The 18,898-nt window shown below is 34.6% G+C and overlaps 1 protein-coding gene across 1 annotated transcript in view; it reads right to left on the reverse strand.

Moving 5' to 3' along the window:
• The window catches only part of RYR3 (ryanodine receptor 3), a 753,032-nt gene that overhangs the window by 403,987 nt on the left and 330,147 nt on the right, over nt 1-18,898 (reverse strand). Inside the window, 2 exon segments of the mRNA XM_074289179.1 lie at nt 884-1,005; nt 3,778-3,951. Of these exon segments, the coding sequence (XP_074145280.1) occupies nt 884-1,005; nt 3,778-3,951 (296 nt within the window).

Genomic DNA, 18,898 nt, shown 5'->3' on the forward strand with positions numbered 1-18,898 from the left:
CCATTTAGAAAGTGGAGGAAACTAAACTTAAAATTCTTACCAATACAGATACTATATGTTATGGGGAGAGTGGTATGTTATCAAGGGAAACAGTGGCAAGCCAAAAAAGAAGAGATAGTCTAACTCTCAGCTTTTAGTTCCATTCCTTTAATTATACTACTTCACTAAAGATAAGAGTAAAGAATGAAAAATGTTTTTCATTTCAATATGAATGAATTCAAATATAAGCAATTTCCTCTTAAAACTTACTGCATTTTCCTAAAACAGAATAATGGTTAGAATTTTGGAGAACCAGTGCTTTCAAGGAAAATTAATTTACCACAAGACAAGGAAATAATACAGTAAGGTTCTTTGCCAGTATCTCCCAGTCTAGGTGATAAGAATAGACAATTCAATTCCTGATGATATAAAATCCCAGCATTACTCTGACAATATAAAATTTACAATGCTAATGTAATTTAATCCAGTTTGGCAATAACTTTGAATAGTAGCTCTTTGCAAATCCAACAGCTAAAGTATGTTGCAACTTTCTCTTTTGAAACATCAAACAAAATGAGTTTAGTGAGATGAAGTTAAATCAGAATGGAGCCAAAGTCCACCTAGTTTCATTTGTAAGTAGAAACATATTAATCAGCAGAATATCTCACATCTTGACTGAATTTGCATACTAAAAACAAGCAGTTGTGAGGGGGAAAATTATGCCAAAAAGGCGATACCAAATATGCCTATCCAATGATCCAGCTTTCTGTTGTGTTAGTTCTACTCATGCTTAATTATTTCCTAGTGTGCTTTATACACTAAAAGTAAAGTTAATGTTAGAAGGATACCATGAGATTGATATCAATGAGATTAACAGGGAGAAGTAGAAAAATAATTCATTTACCTTACAAATTGGCTAAATAAAAATGTTGTGTTCCGGATGATTCGAGCAGCCTGAGACTCTTCATGCTGACATCTCTGAAGTGTTAATCCATCATCCATGTGGCCCTCTTGATGGAGTATAACCTACGTAGAGAGGTAAATGAAAGCCAACTCCTCTAAATCATATGTCAAATGTTATTTGTATAATTCTCTCTTCTAATCACTCCCTACCAAACTTTAGAGACTACTATATCAAACCAAATGCCATTGGCTTGGGTCTATTTACCCACTTTCTCATACCTGAACCTTTTTACTCTGATTGCAAATGAAATATTATAGAATGGGTTTGATTGGAATCTTGGACCTATTAGGTAAACTGGGAAGGGAAAAACATACCATAAATCCACAGATTTTTCTGTTAAACTAGATACAAAATTTCTATAAACCTTAAAACTCTATATGAATTATTGTTGTTGTTATTGTTATGATTTTTACTTTTCCTAGAAAACAGGAGTTATCAGATCCTTACTCCCCAAAATATATCATTAGAATCAGAAAGTAAATTTAAAACAAATCTCTCTACTAGGATTATAGACATGGATTACTTTTACTAAAGAGAAGTTGTAAATCTTAGATAAAATCAGACAGACAGTAGCAGCGGAAGACAGAAAAAAAGAATACTCACTTCTTAATGATAATGAAAGATGGTACAAAGTTGAAGTCATAGAGGCCAAAATTTTACTCCTATAAATAAAGAGCTGTTATGTGATAATTTTACATTTTTGTGGGATTAGGAATGAGGTGGAGATCAGTGGCTGACTTTCCCTGCTGTCCCTGAGACAAAAACAGGCCATATACCTTTTTTGTAAGGCTGTTCAACCAACATACCTACTGCTGCTTGTTGGCATTTAATTTCTTTCAATAGTAGTAAAAGAAATAAGTGAACTAGTATAGATTTCAAAGATATATGTTCCAATGTGTAAAGAAATTTACAAAATTCATTTAGAGTCTCTGATCCCTTTTGTCTTAGGAACATAATAAATATCATACTGTAAAATTCCATTTCTCTATTTTCTCAAAGGCATAAATTACTATAATAAATTTAAGAAAGAAGAATACCAATTTGCAAAATCTTGTGCCTTTTACTTAACCTAACAGCCTAAGCTATTTGTTGCTTTGAAGGGTCAGGTAAGGATATACCCCTATAATTTGATTCACTGGCTGCTATAAAAACAGTATTCTGCTTAGGACCTCTTGGAAACTGCTTAATGATGTTGCATTTAAAATTTGAAATATATTAGTGTATGTACACCAATAGATTTCTTTTGGGTTTTATTCTAGATCTCTGGTATATAAACACCAGAGCTTCTTAAGCTTTGCTCATTCAATTAATATATTCAAACTAATTAGCAAAACAAGAATATAATAATCACAGGAGAAAAGTCAGTTCTTTGAATTATTACTATTGATCTCAAAGGCAAAGTTTATACATATATGCACATATGTACATGTATATTATCTTGTGTTCACATATATGTACATATACGTGTGTTTATTGTTCTCTAGAAAGATAAGTTTAAATAGCCTCTTTAGAGAGAAAGGGCCAAGATGAAATTTTACAGCAGTTAAAAGATCGGTTCCTCAGTTTTAGCTCAGTCATCTGACCACATGAGCTAATCCCCGTTTTTTATTTAAAAAAAAAAAAAAAAAAAAAAAAACTTCATATACACACTGACATGTTTCACCATTTAGAAGAATTTTTAAAAGACATAATATATAAAAATATGATTATTACAATAATTCTATAATTTTAGTTTTATCTACTTTTAGTACTTTTTAGTACTACTACTTTTAGTTGTTTCTTTTTGACTGTTGGTTTTTTGGTAGATTTTTCTGGTCTCTTCTCCATAAAGAGATTCCTTAAGCCACTTCATTATCCTAACAATTCTCTGCACTTTCCCAGCTTTATTATGCCTTTCTTGAAATATAGGAATCAGACTTCAGATAGTTTTAGAAATACAAAAATACATTTCTTTTACATGATATATATATATATACACACACACAAAGACATTTATGTGCATACATACACACACACATATATATATACATATATATTTTTTTGTTTTGATTGGCATATATATTTGAAACTTTTTGTTTCCCAATTGATGTTACAAAGCTGAAACTTCAAATTCTTAAATGTTTGTTCCTGCTTGCAAATCTAAAGATGGTCTAAGACAGAAAATAACTGCCTAAAAGATGTGGACACTTGTATCTAGGCCACCTTCTGTATTTTTTGCAGACTAGAGCAAAATATTCAAACCTGAGCACAGAGTTTGATAAAACATCAATATCTTACTTCACTGAAAGTCTATAACTTATTCATAAATAGGTTTTATTTTTCTTGCCTTCTCAATAGAAAGATGGGATGTAAGAAAGAGAATCTGAATATAAAAATGAAATTTTAAAGAAAATCAACACAATGATTTATGATATTGCAGAATCTATGTTTTCTATATATGTCTTAATTAAATTGTTTTTCTTTAAATAAATGAGAAAATCAATTCTATGCACTGAAGTAATAGGGTATATGATTTTAAAATAATAGTTAGCATTTAAATAATTTACATTAGGCTTTTGAAAGAATTATATGTTTCCTGGTGATTGGATTGTTTGTAGAGGTAGAGGTTTTACATTCTTAAATGTGTTTTAAGGTGAAAATAAAATAACTTTGAATTTCTTTAGGAAATATCAACTAATGACAGTGAAACAGGTTAGGAAATTAGGCAAATATGCTATAAAGTAATGTATAGTTCACACTGCAAAAGTCCCCTGATACCAGTTCATTTCTATTGTTCACATATCTCTAAGCTAAAGTAATAAATGTACAGAATTACAGATGTTGAAACTGCTCACCTTTCTTTTCAGTGGGCCAAGGCGTGATGTTTTGGCATCTTGTGCTTTGTAGGTCATCCATAGACCACTAGCTATATGCTGGACAAAGCATATGGAATCTCCATACTTTATTTCTGCAATTCCCATTCCTTCAATATCCCGCTTATGACTTGAATCCAGTTTTTCCTTGATCTCCTATTAATACCCCCCCCAAAAAAAAGGCATACAAAATATTTTATTATATATAAAGTCAACATTAAAAAATCATTATTAGTTAATGCAGAGATCTGGAAATAGATTGTAATTAGCTAGAAATGATAAATTCCAAAACAAAAAATTTCAGAAATGAGTACTTTATCATTTAACTCCTCAGTCTTTGAAAGTCCTTGTTACTACCTGAGAAACAAAGATAACACCTAATTCAAAAAAAAAAAAAAAATATATATATATATGTATACACACACACATGCATATATGTAAATTTAAGATAAATGTGTGTGTATATTTATATATACAGATATATGCACATACACACCTATCTTTTTAAATAAATTTTAACTTGTTTTAATTTTTATTTATTTTTTTAATAAAAAAATTATTTTTTTTTTTAGATAATTGGGGCAAGTGACATGCCCAGGGTCACACAGCTAGGCAGTGTTAAGTGTCTGAGAAAAGATTTGAACTCAGATCCTCCTGACTTCAGGGCCAGTGCTTTATCCACTGTGCCATCTAACTACCCCCTAAAATTAATTTCAACTTGGTTGTTTAGAAGTCAGAATTGTCTAAGAAAAATAATATTGAATGATTAGGCTCTCTGATAAATCAACTGATTGATTTATTCTTTCAAACAAACAATTATTAAAGGTGGGACAGAGTACTACTGATGTGGTGAAGTCCTAAGGAAGATGTAGCACTAACCCTAAGGCCACCTGCCCTTGGGGTAATATAATTAGAAATTATATATTTCTTCCTTTAGACCATCCTGTCCCAGTTTACTCTATATGACTATCATGCTAAGTCCACAAATATTGCTAGCTGTCAGATAACAGCCTGTTGGTCAGTGCTAACAGAATTTCTGAAATTAATGAGCAATAATAATGAAGTACTTGAAGTTAATGCAGGCATGGAACAAAATTGGGTATCTGCTACTTGATCTAATGATGTTTCAAGCCTAAAAATACACTTCTGGAAGGTCCTGAAATAAGTACACCTACGCACAAAATTAGAAACAGACTACTTCTCAACTCCATCTTTAAACTATAAATTTAGCATATCAGTGACATGAAGCACCTGGTTTCTCTAACTTTTCCCTATAAATTTATCTTCTTGCTCATGATTCTTTGCTAACTTCTTTTGGAAATTAGTCCACTTTAATTGATGTTACAATTATAATAAATTTTGCCCCTTGACTTGGAGATGGAACTGAGCCTGCAAATTCTTCTGCAACACCTTATGTTGCCAGTCTGGAACATCAAGAGTATTGGGGTCCTCCCATGAACTCCAACAGTATAACTGAAAGAGCACTGGCTTTGGAGTGAGAGGACCTGAGTTCTGATATCAACTTTATCACTTACTGACTGTATGACCTGAGGCAAGGCATTCAATACCACTGGATCTCAGTTTTCACACCTGAAAAAGGAGGGGAATTGCTGGAACTCTGTCTTCCTGGAAATCAGCTGGAGTCAGGATCACCAAAAGTCTTTATTCTTGGCCTTTTGCCATCAAGTTCAGGGGATTAGATTTATCAATCTCCATACCACCTTCCTCTCTCAACCACCACGAGAGAAAGCCTCAATTTCCTCCTCCTCTCCCCACACACGTTACTTCCCCCTTTTTGTCCCACCAATCAAGACAGCACAGAACAGCTGGGGAGGGTCAACCTTCAAACACGTTAATAGAGAACCATCCAATTGGCAATTAGTCTCATGTGCTCCATTATCCAAGTGCATTTGCTCAGTTCTAGCCCTTTACAGGGAATGGAGTAGATGACCTCAATCCTTTTCAGTTATCCTTATAGTTTAAAATATTTGGCCCATGGTAAGTACTTACTAAATGTTTTTCATTCTTTTATTCATTCATATTTAATACATTTCATCATAAGTTTATGATCTAGTAGTAGAGATATGGCAATATATAGATAAATGAAATATAAATTGACACATGATCAGTGTTACTAGGTAAATGGGATGAGAAAATAAGCATTTTAATAGCATCTACTTGTATCAGGCACTAGTATAAGTGCTTTACAAATATTATGTCCTTTGGTCCTCATAATAACCCTGTGAGGTAAGTGCTATTATTAAACTCATATTAAAGATCAGGAAATGATCTCTAATGAAGCAAACAGTGGTCAAGTGACTTGGCTAAATCACACAGTAAATATATGAGACAAGATTAAAATTCAGGTTTTCTTGACTCCATGTCCAGTCCTCTATCTATCTGTATCACCTAGCTTCCTCTAAATATGAAATGCCAAGTTAAAAAAAAAATCAATGTACCACAGGGCAAAAGGGGTAAATCAGATACAAACCCTAACAACCATAATTAACACTGTTTTCTTGGGAAAATCCATTCAAATTTAAACTTGGGATTCCAAGAACACATTTCTCCTTGCTGCCAGGAACTCCTCTCCATGGAGAATGCTTACATTTAGTAGGTAGAAGAAGAACTAGCAAAGTAGAGAAAGAAGGAACAGTTAAAGAGGTAATAGGAGAACTTAGATTATGAATTGCCAAGAAATTGAGAGTAATCTAAAAAGTTTTAGGAAGGAAGAAATGATCAGCTAATTGTGCCAATTGCAATAGAGAGATAAAACAAAATGAAAACTTTCTTAGTCTTTCCCTGATTCTGACTGTTGTGGGTTGATAAAGTACTGGTGGAGATTGGTGGGGAAATGAGAAGAAAAGGAAAAGATTTATAATCAAGGATCAATTCCACAGGGAAAATTTTCTGTCTGGGCTTGCCCCTTGATACCCCCTCTTTTTTTCCTTCTTAGAGATCCTAATCAACTTGGCCTGCAATGTTCTCATCTTTCTTGCTTTTGATCAGATGTAATGCAAAGGAAAATTCAATCCTGAAATAAGTACTTTTAAATTTTTTTCTAAGAATGTTTACTATTATCAATAGCAGGAAATAGAAAAGGGATAGAAATGACTTGTTTCCATTCACTCATTCAATCAATAATGCCAGACTTTGTCAATACATGCACTTTTTATTCCAGGCAAATTGAACTATTCTGTCCTCTAAATGTATGCTGACTCTGCTGTTTATGAGCCATCTTTCATCTTATCTGTGCTTAAAATTTTCTCTTTCCTTTCCACAAATGAAGAGAAAATTAGAACAAGAATTAGGAATTATTTTGCCCAATTTTGTGCCAACAAATTTGATAACCTAAGTAAAATGGAGGAATAACTACAAAAATAAAGATTGCCCAGATTAATAGAAGAGGAAGTAAATCACTTAAATAGTCCCATTTTAGGAAAAAAAATAGAACAAACTATTAATCAACTCCCTAAGAAAAAATCTCCAGGGCCAGATGGATTTACATTTAAAGATTTAAATTTACATTAAATATTACATTAATTATTTGAAAAAATAGGGAAATAAGAACTACTACTTTTACAACACAGGCATGGTACTGATACCTAAATCAGATAGGATGAAAACAGAGAAAGAAAATTATAGACCAATTTCCCTAATGAATATTGAGGCAAAAATCTTAAATAAAATGTTAGCAAAGAAATTACAGAAAGGCATCCCTAAGATAATATACCATGACCAAGTAGGATTTATACCAGGAACGTAGGTCTGGTACAATATTAGGAAAACAATTAGCATAACTGACTATATCAATAACTAAACTAACAAAAACCACATGATTATCTCAACTGATACAGAAAAAGCATTTGACAAAATCCAACATCCATTCCTATTAAAAACATTATAGAGTATAGGAATAAATGAACTTTCCTTAAAATAATCAGTAGCATCTATTTAAAACCATCAGCAAGCACCATATGTAATGGGAATAAACTGGAACCATTCCCAATAAGATCAGGGGTGAAACAAGGTTTCCCACTATCCCCATTACTATTCAATAATATATTAGAAATGCTAGCTTTGGCAATAAGAGAAGAAAAAGAGATAAAAAGAATTAGAATAGGTAATGAGGAAACCAAATTATCACTCTTTGCAGATAATACCATGGTATACTTATAGAACCCTAGAGAATCAACTAAAAAACTTATTTGAAATAATCCACACACTATACACCTCTCAGATTGGCTAAGATGACAAGAAAAGATAATGACAAATGTTGGAGGGGATGTGGGAAAACTGGGACATTAATAAATTGTTGGTGAAACTGTGAATGGATCCAACTATTTTGGAGAGCATTTGGAATTCTGCTGAAAAAGTTATCAAACTGTACATATACCTTGATCCAGCAGTGTTTCTACTGGGCCTATATCCTAAAGAGATATTAAAGAAGGGAAAGGGACTCACATGTGCAAAAATGTTTGAGGCAGTCCTTTTTATAGTGGCAAGAAACTAGAAACTAGAAATGAGAAAGGATGTCCATCAATTGGAGAATGGCTGAATAAATTATGGTATGTGAATGTTATGGAACATTATTGTTCTGTAAAAAATGATAAGCAGGATGATTTCAGAGAGGCCTGGAGAGACTTACATGAATTGATGCTGAGTGAAATGAGCAGAATTAGGATATTAATATACACAGCCACAAGATTATATGATGATCAATTTTGAAAGATATGACTTTCTTCAACAATGAGCCAATTCAAACCAGTTCCAATTGTTTAATGATAAAGAGAGCCATTTACAACCAGAAAGAGGGCAGTGGGAACAGAGTGTAATGTGGTCCAGAACATAGCATTCTCACTCTTTTTGTTGTTGTTTGCTTGCATTTTTTTTTTACTGGTTTGATTTGATTTTTCTTATATAGCACAATGATTATAATGTCCATAATAGCTCCCTGGAGGGCCTCAGGATCAGTCAGAGTCAGGATCAATCAAAATCCTTGGAATTTAGGAGAAGAAATGAAGGAGGCAAGCAAGCTGTCAAGCCACGTGGCAGCTTGCCAAAGATATATCCTGGATTCTCTTGTCCAGAGTCTCTAGCCTCCTTCCTCCTCATCCTGCAGCTAAGTGACCCTGACCTCTCTCCCTCAGCCCTCCAATCTTTGCCTATGATTGCCTCACCACCAAACATTCAGCAAGCACCAATGGTAAGGAGAGCCATCACATTATCATATCATTTTAGTATATGCTTATAAGGCTATTATCTCATATCCAATAGATAATTAGCCTTAAGTGCTCTGCTGTCTGATTCAAGCATACCTTTTCAGAGTTTCAGCCCTCTACAATAATTATAAACATGTATGCATATATTGGATTTAATGTATATTTCTACCATGTTTAACACATATTGGACTTCTTGCCATGTAGGGGAGGGCGTAGGGGAAAGGGGAAAAATTGGAATACAAGGTTTTGCAAGGGCTAATGTTGAAGAACTGTCCACACATATGTTTTAAAAAAGTAAAAAGCTTTAATAAAAAAAACATGTTCACCCTTTTCTTCAATCTGTTGAATTTCTATTTATAGTTTAGGCCAAACTTAAATTCTACCCTCTCCAGTAATTCTTTCTAGACTACATAATTTTCCACATACATCCTTTACTCCAAATGACAAAATAAAAAACAAACAAACAAACAAACAAAAAAAAAAAAAACTTTTCCCTTTGGATTTTACATAACACTTTGGCAACTTATAACTTTTGTTTTATTTAATACACAATGGTCTGTGTATATTATCCTCCTTAAGCTTCCACAAGGTAAGGACCAAATCTTTGTATGCTTCCCAAGTGCTTAGCACAGTGATCTGAATCCTTTAGATATTTAATTTATGAATATTTTTTTTTGATCCAAATGAAAAATTTTATTATAAACAATGAAATGTATAAGTATTTCTACCCATGAAGCAAAGGGTAGCCTTCCTTTCCCCTAGTAAAGGTAAGTCAGTCTGATATCCATTGCTAAGAAGCAACCATACATACACACTCAGAAGAATAATTATTATCACATTGAAGTAGAAATGAAGCAAACTACTTTTTCAGTAATACTGATTTTCATCATAATGAAAAAAAGTAAACACTTTCTTTTCTAAAATATTTTAAATGGAAGACTCTGCTTTTGGGTTTCTCATCCTACTCTGTTTCAGTGCAATATAACTTTATAAGATAGGTCATGTTTAAAAGGGTCACTGGTTTTTTTTTTTTAATTTTTTTTATTATATATATATATTTTTTTATAATATTATCCCTTGTATTCATTTTTCCAAATTACCCCCCCTCCCTCTATTCCCTCCCCCCAATGACAGGCAATCCCATACATTTTACATGTGTTACAATATAGTCTAGGTACAATACATGTGTGTGAATATCATTTTCTTGTTGCACAATAAACATTAGAATCCGAAGGTATATGCAACCTGGGCAGACAGATATTAGTGCTAACAATTTACATTCACTTCCCAGTGTTTCTTCTCTGGGTGTAGCTACCTCTGTCCATCATTGATCAACTGGAAGTGAGTTAGATCTTCTTTATGTTGAAGATTTCCACTTCCATCAGAATACATCCTCATACAGTATTGTTGTTGAAGTGTACAGTGATCTTCTGGTTCTGCTCATTTCACTCAGCATCAGTTGATTTAAGTCTCTCCAGGCCTCTCTGTATTCCTCCTGCTGGTCATTTCTTACAGAGCAATAATATTCCATAACCTTCATATACCACAATTTACCCAACCATTCTCCAACTGATGGACATCCATTCATCTTCCAGTTTCTAGCTACAACAAAAAGAGCTGCCCCAAACATTTTGGCACATATATGTCTCTTTCCGCTCTTTAGTATTTCTTTGGGATATAATCCCAGTAGTAGCGCTGCTGGGTCAAAGGGTATGCACAGTTTGATAACTTTTTGGGCATAATTCCAGATTGCTCTCCAGAATGGCTGGATTCTTTCGCAACTCCACTAGCAATGTATTAGTGTCCCAATTTCCCCACATCCCCTCCAACATTTATCATTATTTGTTCCTGTCATCTTAGCCAATCTGACAGGTGTGTAGTGGTATCTCAGAGTGGTCTTAATTTGCATTTCTCTGATCAGTAGTGATTTGGAACACTCTTTCATGTGAGTGGATATAGTTTCAATTTCTTCCTCTGAGAATTGTCTGTGCATATCCTTTGACCATTTATCAATTGGAGAATGGTTCGGTTTCTTATAAATTATGGTCAGTTCTCTATATATTTTGGAAATGAGACCTTTGTCAGAACCTTTGTTTTTAAAAATATTTTCCCAATTTGTTACTTCCCTTCTAATCTTGTTTGCATTAGTATTATTTGTACAGAAACTTTTTAGTTTGATGTAATCAAAATCTTCTATTTTGTGATCAATAATGATCTCTAGTTGTCCTCTGGTCATAAATTCCTTCCTCCTCCACAAGTCTGAGAGGTAGATTATCCTCTGTTCCTCTAATCTATTTATTATCTCCCTCTTTATGCCTAAATCATGGATCCATTTTCATCTTATCTTGGTATATAGTGTTAAGTGTGGATCCATATCTAATTTCTGCCATACTAATTTCCAGTTTTCCCAACAGTTTTTTCCGAATAATGAATTTTTATCCCTAATGTTGGAATCTTTGGGTTTGTCAAAGATTAGATTGCTATAGATGTACCCTTTTTTGTCCTTTGTATCTAATCTGTTCCACTGATCTACCGGTCTATTTCTTAGCCAATACCAAATGGTTTTGGTGACTGCTGCTATATAATATAGCTTTAGATCAGGTACACTTAGACCACCTTCCTCTGAGTTTTTTTTCATTAGTTCCCTTGCAATTCTCGACCTTTTATTCTTCCATATGAATTTTGTTGTTATTTTTTCTAGGTCATTGAAATAGTTTCTTGGGAGTCTGATTGGTATAGCACTAAATAAATAGATTAGTTTGGGGAGTATTGTCATCTTTATTATATTCGCTCGGCCTATCCAAGAGCACTGAATGTCTTTCCAATTATTTAAATCTGATTTTATTTTTGTGGCAAGTGTTTTGTAATTTTTCTCATATAATTCCTGACTTTTCTTTGGTAGATGGATTCCCAAATATTTTATACTCTCAACATTTGTTTGGAATGGAATTTCTCTTTGTATCTCTTGCTGTTGCATTTTGTTAGTGATATATAAAAATGCCGAGGATTTATGTGGATTTATTTTGTATCCTGCCACTTTGCTGAAATTTTGAATTATTTCTAGTAGCTTTTTAGCAGAGTCTTTGGGGTTCTCTAAGTATACCATCATGTCATCTGCAAAAAGTGATAGTTTAATTTCCTCATTTCCTACTCTAATTCCTTGAATCTCTTTCTCGGCTCTTATTGCCGAGGCTAGCGTTTCTAGTACTATATTGAAAAGTAATGGTGATAGTGGGCAACCTTGTTTCACTCCTGATCTTACTGGGAAAGGTTGCAGTTTATTTCTATTGCATATTATGCTTACTGAAGGTCTTAAATATATGCTCCTGATTATTCTAAGGAATAGTCCATTTATTCCTATACTCTCAAGAGTTTTTAGTAGGAATGGATGTTGGATTTTGTCAAATGCTTTTTCTGCCTCTATTGAGATGATCATATGGTTCTTATTAATTTGATTATTAATATGGTCAATTATATTAATAGTTTTCCTAATATTAAACCAGCCCTGCATTCCTGGAATAAATCCTACTTGATCATAGTGTATTATCTTGGAGATGATTTTCTGAAGTCTTTTTGCTAATATCTTATTTAAGATTTTAGCATCAATATTCATTAAGGAGATTGGTCTATAATTTTCTTTCTCAGTTTTCGATCTACCTGGTTTAGGTATCAGTACCATGTCTGTGTCATAAAAGGAGTTTGGTAGGACTCCTTCATCCCCTATTTTTTCAAATAATTTATATAACATTGGGGCTAATTGTTCTTTAAATGTTTGGTAGAATTCACATGTGAATCCATCTGGCCCTGGGGATTTTTTCCTGGGGAGTTGATTAATAGCTTGTTCTATTTCTTTTTCTGAAATGGGACTATTTAAGCAATTTATCTCCTCCTCTGTTAATCTAGGGAGCCTATATTTTTGGAGGAAGTCATCCATTTCACTTAAGTTATCAAATTTATTGGCATAAAGTTGGGCAAAGTAACTCCTTATTATTTCTCTAATTTCCTCTTCATTGGTGGAAAGATCCCCCTTTTCATTTGTAAGACTATCAATTTGATTTTCCTCTTTCTTTTTTTTGATCAAATTTACCAAAGGTTTATCTATTTTATTGGCTTTTTCATAAAACCAACTCTTGGTTTTATTTATTAATTCAATAGTTTTTTTTTACTTTCAATTTTATTGATTTCTCCTTTTAATTTTTGTATTTCAAGTTTAATTTTTGGTTGGGGGTTTATAATTTGGTCTTTTTCTAGCCTTTTAAGTTGTAAGCCCAATTCGTTAATCTTCTCTTTATCAATTTTCTTCAAATAAGCCTCTAAAGATATAAAATTTCCCCTTATTACTGCTTTAGCTGCATCCCAAAGATTTTGATATGATGTCTCATCATTGTCATTATCTTGGGTGAAATTGTTAATTGTTTCTATAATTTGCTCTTTCACCCAATCATTCTTTAAGATGAGATTATTCAGTTTCCAATTACTTTTTGGTCTATTTACCCCTAACTTTTTACTGAATGTAGCTTTTATTGCATTGTGATCTGAGAAGAAGGCATTTATTATTTCTGCCTTCCTACATTTAATTTTGAGATCTTTATGTCCTAATATATGGTCAATTTTTGTATAGGATCCATGAACTGCTGAGAAGAAAGTATATTCCTTTCTATTGCCATTCAGTTTTCTCCAAAGGTCTATCATACCTAGTTTTTCTAATATTCTATTTACTTTTTTAATTTCTTTCTTGTTTGTTTTGTGGTTTGATTTGTCTAAATCTGAGAGTGCAAGGTTGAGATCTCCCACTATTATAGTTTTACTGTCTATTTCTTCTGGCAGTTCTCTTAACTTTTCCTTTAGAAAGTTAGATGCTATACCACTTGGTGCATATATGTTTAGTATTGATATGGCTTCATTATTTATGCTACCTTTCAGCAGGATATAGTTTCCTTCCTTATCTTTTTTAACGAGATCTACTTCTGCTTTTGCTTGATCTGAGATAAGGATAGCTACCCCTGCTTTTTTGGCTTTACCTGAAGCATAATAGGCTCTGTTCCAACCTTTTACCTTTATTCTGTATGTATCTCCCTGCTTTAAGTGTGTTTCCTGTAGGCAACATATTGTAGGGTTCTGCTTTTTGATCCAATCTGCTATCCGTCTCCGTTTGATGGGATCGTTCATCCCATTTACATTTACAGTTAAAATTACTAATTCTGTATTTCCTGCCATCGTATTATCCCCAGATTATGCTTTTTTCCCTTGACCCCCCTGATCCCCCTCCCCGATATTTAATTTACAGACCCCCCTTGTGACGCGCAACCCTCCTTCTTTTTTTTTTTTTTTTTTTTTTTTTAGGATCCCTCCCCCCTCCCTCCAAGTCCCTTCACTTATTCTCCTTTTCCTTTTCCCTTTTCCTCTCCCCCCTTTTAATGAGGTGAGAGAAAATTCTCTGAAAAACAAATATGTTAATTATTTACTCTTTGAGCCTCTCCTGATGAGAGTAAGATTCACACAATGATTCTCCCCCTCACTAAGTTCCCTCAGATATGGTGTATTTTCTATGCCTCTTCCTGGGATGTAGTTTCCCTCTTTTTATCACTCCTTCCCCTTTTTCTGAACCGACCTCCTTCCCTTTACTACACCCCCCTTTTTTTCTTTTATATCAGTAAAATCAAATTATCCTTGAGTATTTTTTATATACCCACAACAGAGTTACAGTTCTCAAGGGTTCTGTGTACCTTTTTCTGTTTCTCTTCAGTCTTGTGGATGTAGATCAAATTTTTTGTTTAAGTCTGGTTTTTTTCTTAGAAACATATAGAATTCCTCTGTTTCATTGAATGACCATCTTCTTCCATGGAAAAAGATGCTAAACTTAGCTGGGTAGTTCATTCTTGCTTGCAGTCCTTGATCTTTTGCCTTTCGGAATATCAGGTTCCAGGCCCTTCTATCTTTTAATGTGGAGGCAGCCAGATCTTGGGTGACCCTTATTGTGGCACCTTGGTATTTAAATTGTTTTTTTCTAGCTGCTTGCAGGATTTTCTCCTTTGTGTGATAATTCTGCAGCTTAGCCACTATATTCCGTGGTGTTCTTTTTTTAGGGTCTATTTCAGAAGGAGTTCGATGAATTCTTTCCACATCTACTTTCCCTTCTGTTTCTATTATCTCTGGACAGTTCTCTTTGATAATTTCCTGTAAAATAGAATCTAGGCTCTTTTTTTGGTCATAGTTTTCTGGAAGTCCAATAATCCTCAGATTATCTCTCCTAGATCTATTTTCCAGGTCTTTAGATTTTCCCAGTAAGTATTTGACGTTGTTCTCCAGCTTCTCATTTTTTTTGTTTTGTTTGACTGATTCTTGGGTTCTCTGTGAATCATTCATTTCTATTTGTTCCATCCTGACTTTTAAGGAGTTATTTTCTTCTTTCACAGTTTTTAGTTCTTTTTGTAAATGCCCAATTTCGTTTTTAAATGAATTATTTTGCTCTATTGAATTTTTTTCCATTTCCCTAATTTTTTTTTTTGAGAATTATTTTCTTTTTCCAATTCAGAAATTCTATTTTCTTGAGACTTTTTTATCTTTTCCAATTCAGAAATCCTCCTTTCCTGTGTTTTTTTAACCTTTTCTAATTCATAAATTTTGTTTCCCTGCATCTCCTGTGAATTCTTTATTTTTTCCAACTCCAATTTCAGGACGTTGTTATTCTCTATCATAGCTTCCCTTTCCTTTCCCCATTTTTCTTCAATCTCCCTCAATTTTTTAAGAGTTTCTTCTAGGAGAGAGTTATGTGATGGGGGGCAGGGATCGTTCCCCTTTGGGTTGTTATCTGCTGACTCTCTGCTGTTAACTTCCTCGGGGTTGGATACCCGCTCTTTCTCTGTATAGAAGGAATCTATGGTTTTTCTAGCTTTTTTGCTCATATTTAAAAAAATCTTTTGGGGTCTGTCCCTGGGGTAGGAAATTATTTATTTACTTCTTTACCAGCTTCCTCCCAGACTGGATGGATGCAGCGGCTCCTGCGCCTGAGCTAAGATAGAGCTCTGGGAGAGAGTTCCCCACCCCCTCCCTGGAAGTGCCTCAGAGGTGATTAGCACTACTGTGCTTCGAGGGCGTTGAATAGTAAAGACAGCACAAAGCCCAGCCTATGTGTCCGGGTGGGGAGTGGATGTCTGCAGCAGGTGACATGAAAAGCCCCTGTGCTCAAACTGGAAGTGTCTGCCAGAAACCGTGGTCCCTAGTTCAAAGGTTCCGCTTCTCTGGGACTTCCTGGAGCTGAGTTCCACTCCCTCCAGCTAAGCTAGGCAGTGTGTGTTGCCTTGGGCTGTATCCACCCACTTGTCAATCTCTTAACTATTCTCAGGAGGTAGCTAAGGCCACACCCCTGGTGCTGAGATCTGCTGAGTCACCTCCAGGGTCCGGGGAAAATCTAATCTAAGTTTTAAAATATTTTGGCTTTCTCTTCTGAACTGCTAAATAATTAGCAGAGAAGAGCTAACAGCCTGTGCCAGATTCCTTTACCTCAGTGGCTTCTCTGATCCCAGAGCCCTTCCCAGCGCAATGGGCGCAGTGTGCCACTACCCCACCGTCTGTGCTGGTCTCTCTTATTCCTCCCCTGGGAACTGACCTTTCCTGTTGAAACTCCAGATTCTCTTCAGCTGGTAAGTGGTGCTTCCAGTCCTTATGGTATCTATCAGTCCTGAGCTAATTCTGAGACTTAATTTATCTAATTGGTTGTGAGGGAGTGAGGACGTTCACAGAGACGTGTGTTTCTTCTCCGTCATCTTGGCTCCGCCCCCCCCCTAATTTATGAATATTAAACAAAGTTTCCTTTTCCATTTTTTTACTTACACTCCAAGAGATACAGAGGTGATTATTATGTATTCTATATTACAAAGAAATAAGATTTATCTATATTTCAGGTAGATGCCCAGAATTAGGCATTTCCTCATATGAACTGAAGTGAATAGGACTGATTGGGTGAAGTTTTCTCAGTTTATGAGACTAGGCTTAAGTCACATGACATCTATTCCAAGAGCTGGAAGATCAGGTCTTGGGCCAACGTTGCAGGAAGTCACATGATCTCTAAATGTCAGACCCTAAATTATAGGAAGTTAAAGCAAGTGAAGTAACCCACAAGAAGCAGATAACATTGGTGACCATTGGACAAGGATGATTACTTCCTTTTAGTCTATCCAATGAAAGGGCTTGGGTCTTTTACTATTTAAATCCTGACAAGCTTCCTGATTGTCAGGTTGACAAGCTCATGTAGGGATCTGAAGATGTCTCTCAGGTGCTCTTCGGGCTCTCCCCACAGGGACTAAATAAATGCTTTCTATTTGTACCTGAAGATGTCTCTGATTAGTTAATTTGGGGTAGGAGGTCTTGCCCCTATCCCACACATAAGGAATTTCAGGTGAGAAATAGGTTCCAACATAGCAGAAGTAAAGATGAAACAGGAGATACAGGGACTTGTAGAACAGAAGTTGATAGAAGGAAAAGAACCTTTCTTTCTTTCGGCTTTACTACTGTGTTCTAGCACAATGAAACATAAGTAGGAGGCTTGAGGAAAGGATTCCACACATCAATGGATTCTGATACTTCAAGAAGGAAAAGAGAGGATTAAAGGAAATGAATCATTTAGCCCCCCTTCTTTTTGCAGATGAGGAAAATGAGATTCAGACTTTAAATGACATGCATAAGTTCACATAGTAAAAGTAGCTGGTTATGGGGCTAAAGTTATAATTCAAGTTCAAGGGAAAAAAGGTAAATCAGCTATGTGCAAATCAGAGAAAACTTTAGTATATACTTATGAACAAAAGAAAATACTTATGGCTGGGAGTGTAGACTATAAGTTTACTGAGACCAAGGACCATATTTGCCTCTTTTTTTATATCCCCAGAATTGAGCCCATGCCTGGCACAAAGTAGGAGCTTAAGAAATGTCTATTGAATGGGCATTTTTTGTTCTGATCATAACTAATTCTCTATTGTTTTTTTTTTTTTTATTTGAGAAGCAGGTCTTCAAAGATCTATGACATCTGAAGTAGACAGATCTTTACTCCTTATAAATGTGGAGGGTTTAGCTAACGTGGGTATTATATTAAAAAACCAGTGTAATGGGAGTCTTTATATCTTTTCACTATACTATTTAAAATATCCATTGCTAAATTGGCACAAACTCTGGTGTAGGGAGGAATGAATTGCAGTAATATGTGAATTACTGAGGCAAGCAATATTTTTTTATATATTTTTTCATTTTATGCCAGCAGTGGTCATGTCTGTGCTTCTACTAACATTAAGCTGACTAAGAACATCTGACTTTGAACTAATAAATCAGTTTGAGCTGATTTCCTCATGATTAGTTATTTTCCTCTCAAGAGGGCTGAATCATGTTACATATTATGTTTCTGTTGTGCCAGTTTCCTTTTATTGTCCTGCTTCAGTTTCCCTAAATTATTCTGCTTTAGTTTCCCTTAATTGTTCTGCAACCCCACCCTTTCCTGTTCATTAGGATTGATATAATTAGGCTTGTAGAGATCTGGCCACTGGCATTCCAAAAGATAAAACTCTAGCTGTCCTATATCAGATACCTAATTGGTATCCTCTTTCTCTAAAAATCCAGACTTTTTGTCTCTAGTGACTACCCCCCAACCTGTCAGAACCAGATTTATGGTCCTTTCTTGGAAATTACTGCTCTCAGTATCTGGTTTCTACTCCCTACCTTTATCTCCCTGATGTTGGAGCCACATATATAATTCATTGAGATCTCACATTCAGTGCTATTGCTGTTGCTGAATGCCCTGGGACCAAAATGCATCCTTTGGTCCCAGAAAATCTCTCCTTCTCAGAAATCCAAGTAAAATATTAAAAATTCTCTATCTTGCTTCAGTTTCTTCA

Source organism: Sminthopsis crassicaudata, chromosome 2 (genome assembly GCF_048593235.1).
Source record: "Sminthopsis crassicaudata isolate SCR6 chromosome 2, ASM4859323v1, whole genome shotgun sequence".
In the NCBI taxonomy this organism is placed as follows: Eukaryota; Metazoa; Chordata; class Mammalia; order Dasyuromorphia; family Dasyuridae; genus Sminthopsis; species Sminthopsis crassicaudata.